Source organism: Helobdella robusta (genome assembly GCF_000326865.2).
Source record: "Helobdella robusta unplaced genomic scaffold HELROscaffold_74, whole genome shotgun sequence".
In the NCBI taxonomy this organism is placed as follows: domain Eukaryota; kingdom Metazoa; phylum Annelida; class Clitellata; order Rhynchobdellida; family Glossiphoniidae; genus Helobdella; species Helobdella robusta.
Window position 1 is genome coordinate 298,081 of NW_008705420.1, and position 1,652 is coordinate 299,732.

General features: G+C 36.0%; 1 protein-coding gene across 1 annotated transcript in view; it reads left to right on the plus strand.

Annotated features, from left to right (window-relative positions):
* HELRODRAFT_181659 (hypothetical protein) overlaps positions 1–1,652 on the plus strand; it is a gene marked incomplete at both ends in the record, with an annotated part of 2,790 nt that extends 1,138 nt beyond the window's left edge. Inside the window, 2 exons of the mRNA XM_009031447.1 lie at positions 796–941; positions 1,341–1,652. Coding sequence (XP_009029695.1) covers positions 796–941; positions 1,341–1,652 — 458 coding nt within the window. The remainder of the gene's footprint in view (positions 1–795; positions 942–1,340) is intronic.

Consider the following 1,652-nt stretch of genomic DNA (forward strand, 5'->3'; position numbering starts at 1 on the left):
CCTCTTCAAACTTCTTAATAAGTACCATCCATCATAACTCCTTATAATTAAATGTAAGTCCAAGTCCAAATATGCTTTCGTTCATTCGTTCATTCATTCATTCATTCATTCATTCATTCATTTATTCATTCATTCATTCTTTCATTCATTCTTTCTTTTTTCTATTCAATTCTTCATTCATTTATCCATCAAAGAACCAGCCAAATTTTCAGTCAATCAATCCGTCAATCAATCAATCGGTCAATCAATCAATCAATCAACCAACTAACCAATTAATTGTTCAGCTGGAAATGTTACAACCAATATTGAAAGATGAAGAAAAGACATTAACAATAGCAACAACAACATCAACAACAACAGCAACAACAACATCATCAATATCAACAACAACAACAGCAACAACATCATCAACAACATCAACCCCGACAATAGTTAATAGAAAACGTATCAAAATTTCATCAACTAAATCAACACAGTCGGCAAAACTAAGAAAAAAAACCCCACCAGCCCGTAGAAAAAACAACAAAAACAACAAGAACAATAATAATAATAACAACAATAATAATAACAATAATAATACTACTAATAATAGCGATAATACAAAAAACATAGATGCGTTAGATCAAAATCAAATAATTGTTTTATCGTTAATGTCCACGTCATCAATAATAACAACAGCATCATCATCAACAACAACAACAACAACAACAACAACAATATCAACAACCTCAACAACAACAACATCACAAAATAACAATTTCTTACAACAACAATTACACCAACTTCCGTCACCAGCAACGCCATCAACAACAACGACGACAACGACACCCAAATCGCAAAACAACAACAACAACAATAACAACAGCAGCAACAAAAACATCAACAACAGCAACAACAACAGCAACAAAAACATCATCAACATCAACAACAGCATCAAAATTGTTGGCGGTGAAATTAGAAACTTGACTGTCTTCAAACAACGACAACAACAACAACCGCGCGTCACCAAACTTGTCACCAGTATCATTCTTGTCTATGTATTCTGCTGGCTACCGTTCTATGCTCTGCAGGTTGATTGGTTGGTTGGTTTGATTGGTCAATCGTTGGTTGGTTGTTTGATTGGTTGTTTGATCGGTTGGTTGGTTGGTTGGTTGGTTGGTTGATTGGCTGGTTGGCTGGTTGGTTTTTTTTTGATTGTTTAGTAGATCAGTTAATCAATAAATCATGTAAACAAACCTCCACAAATACCCAAAAATACCGACCTGTACCCACAAACTACCACAAATATCGGCAAAAAACCGAACAAAAACCGACAAACACCGACTTAAATACCGACCCAGATATACCTGGTCAGTGAGATACCGACCAATTACTTGCACATCATCGTCCCCTTCTACCATCTCTTCACCACACTGACCTACACGAATAGCGCCATCAACCCAATCCTCTACCTCTTCACCAACAAAAACTTCAGAAACAACTTCAAAGACGTCGTCAGGTGCAACAACAACAACAACAACAACAATAATAATAATAATAACAACGTGGTCGGGGCAAGTTTCAGGAGCGCGAGGTATGGGCCTCAGGTCAAAGTCACTGGATCGAGAAAAAACAACAACAACAACAACAACAATAACAACGATAATAAATAA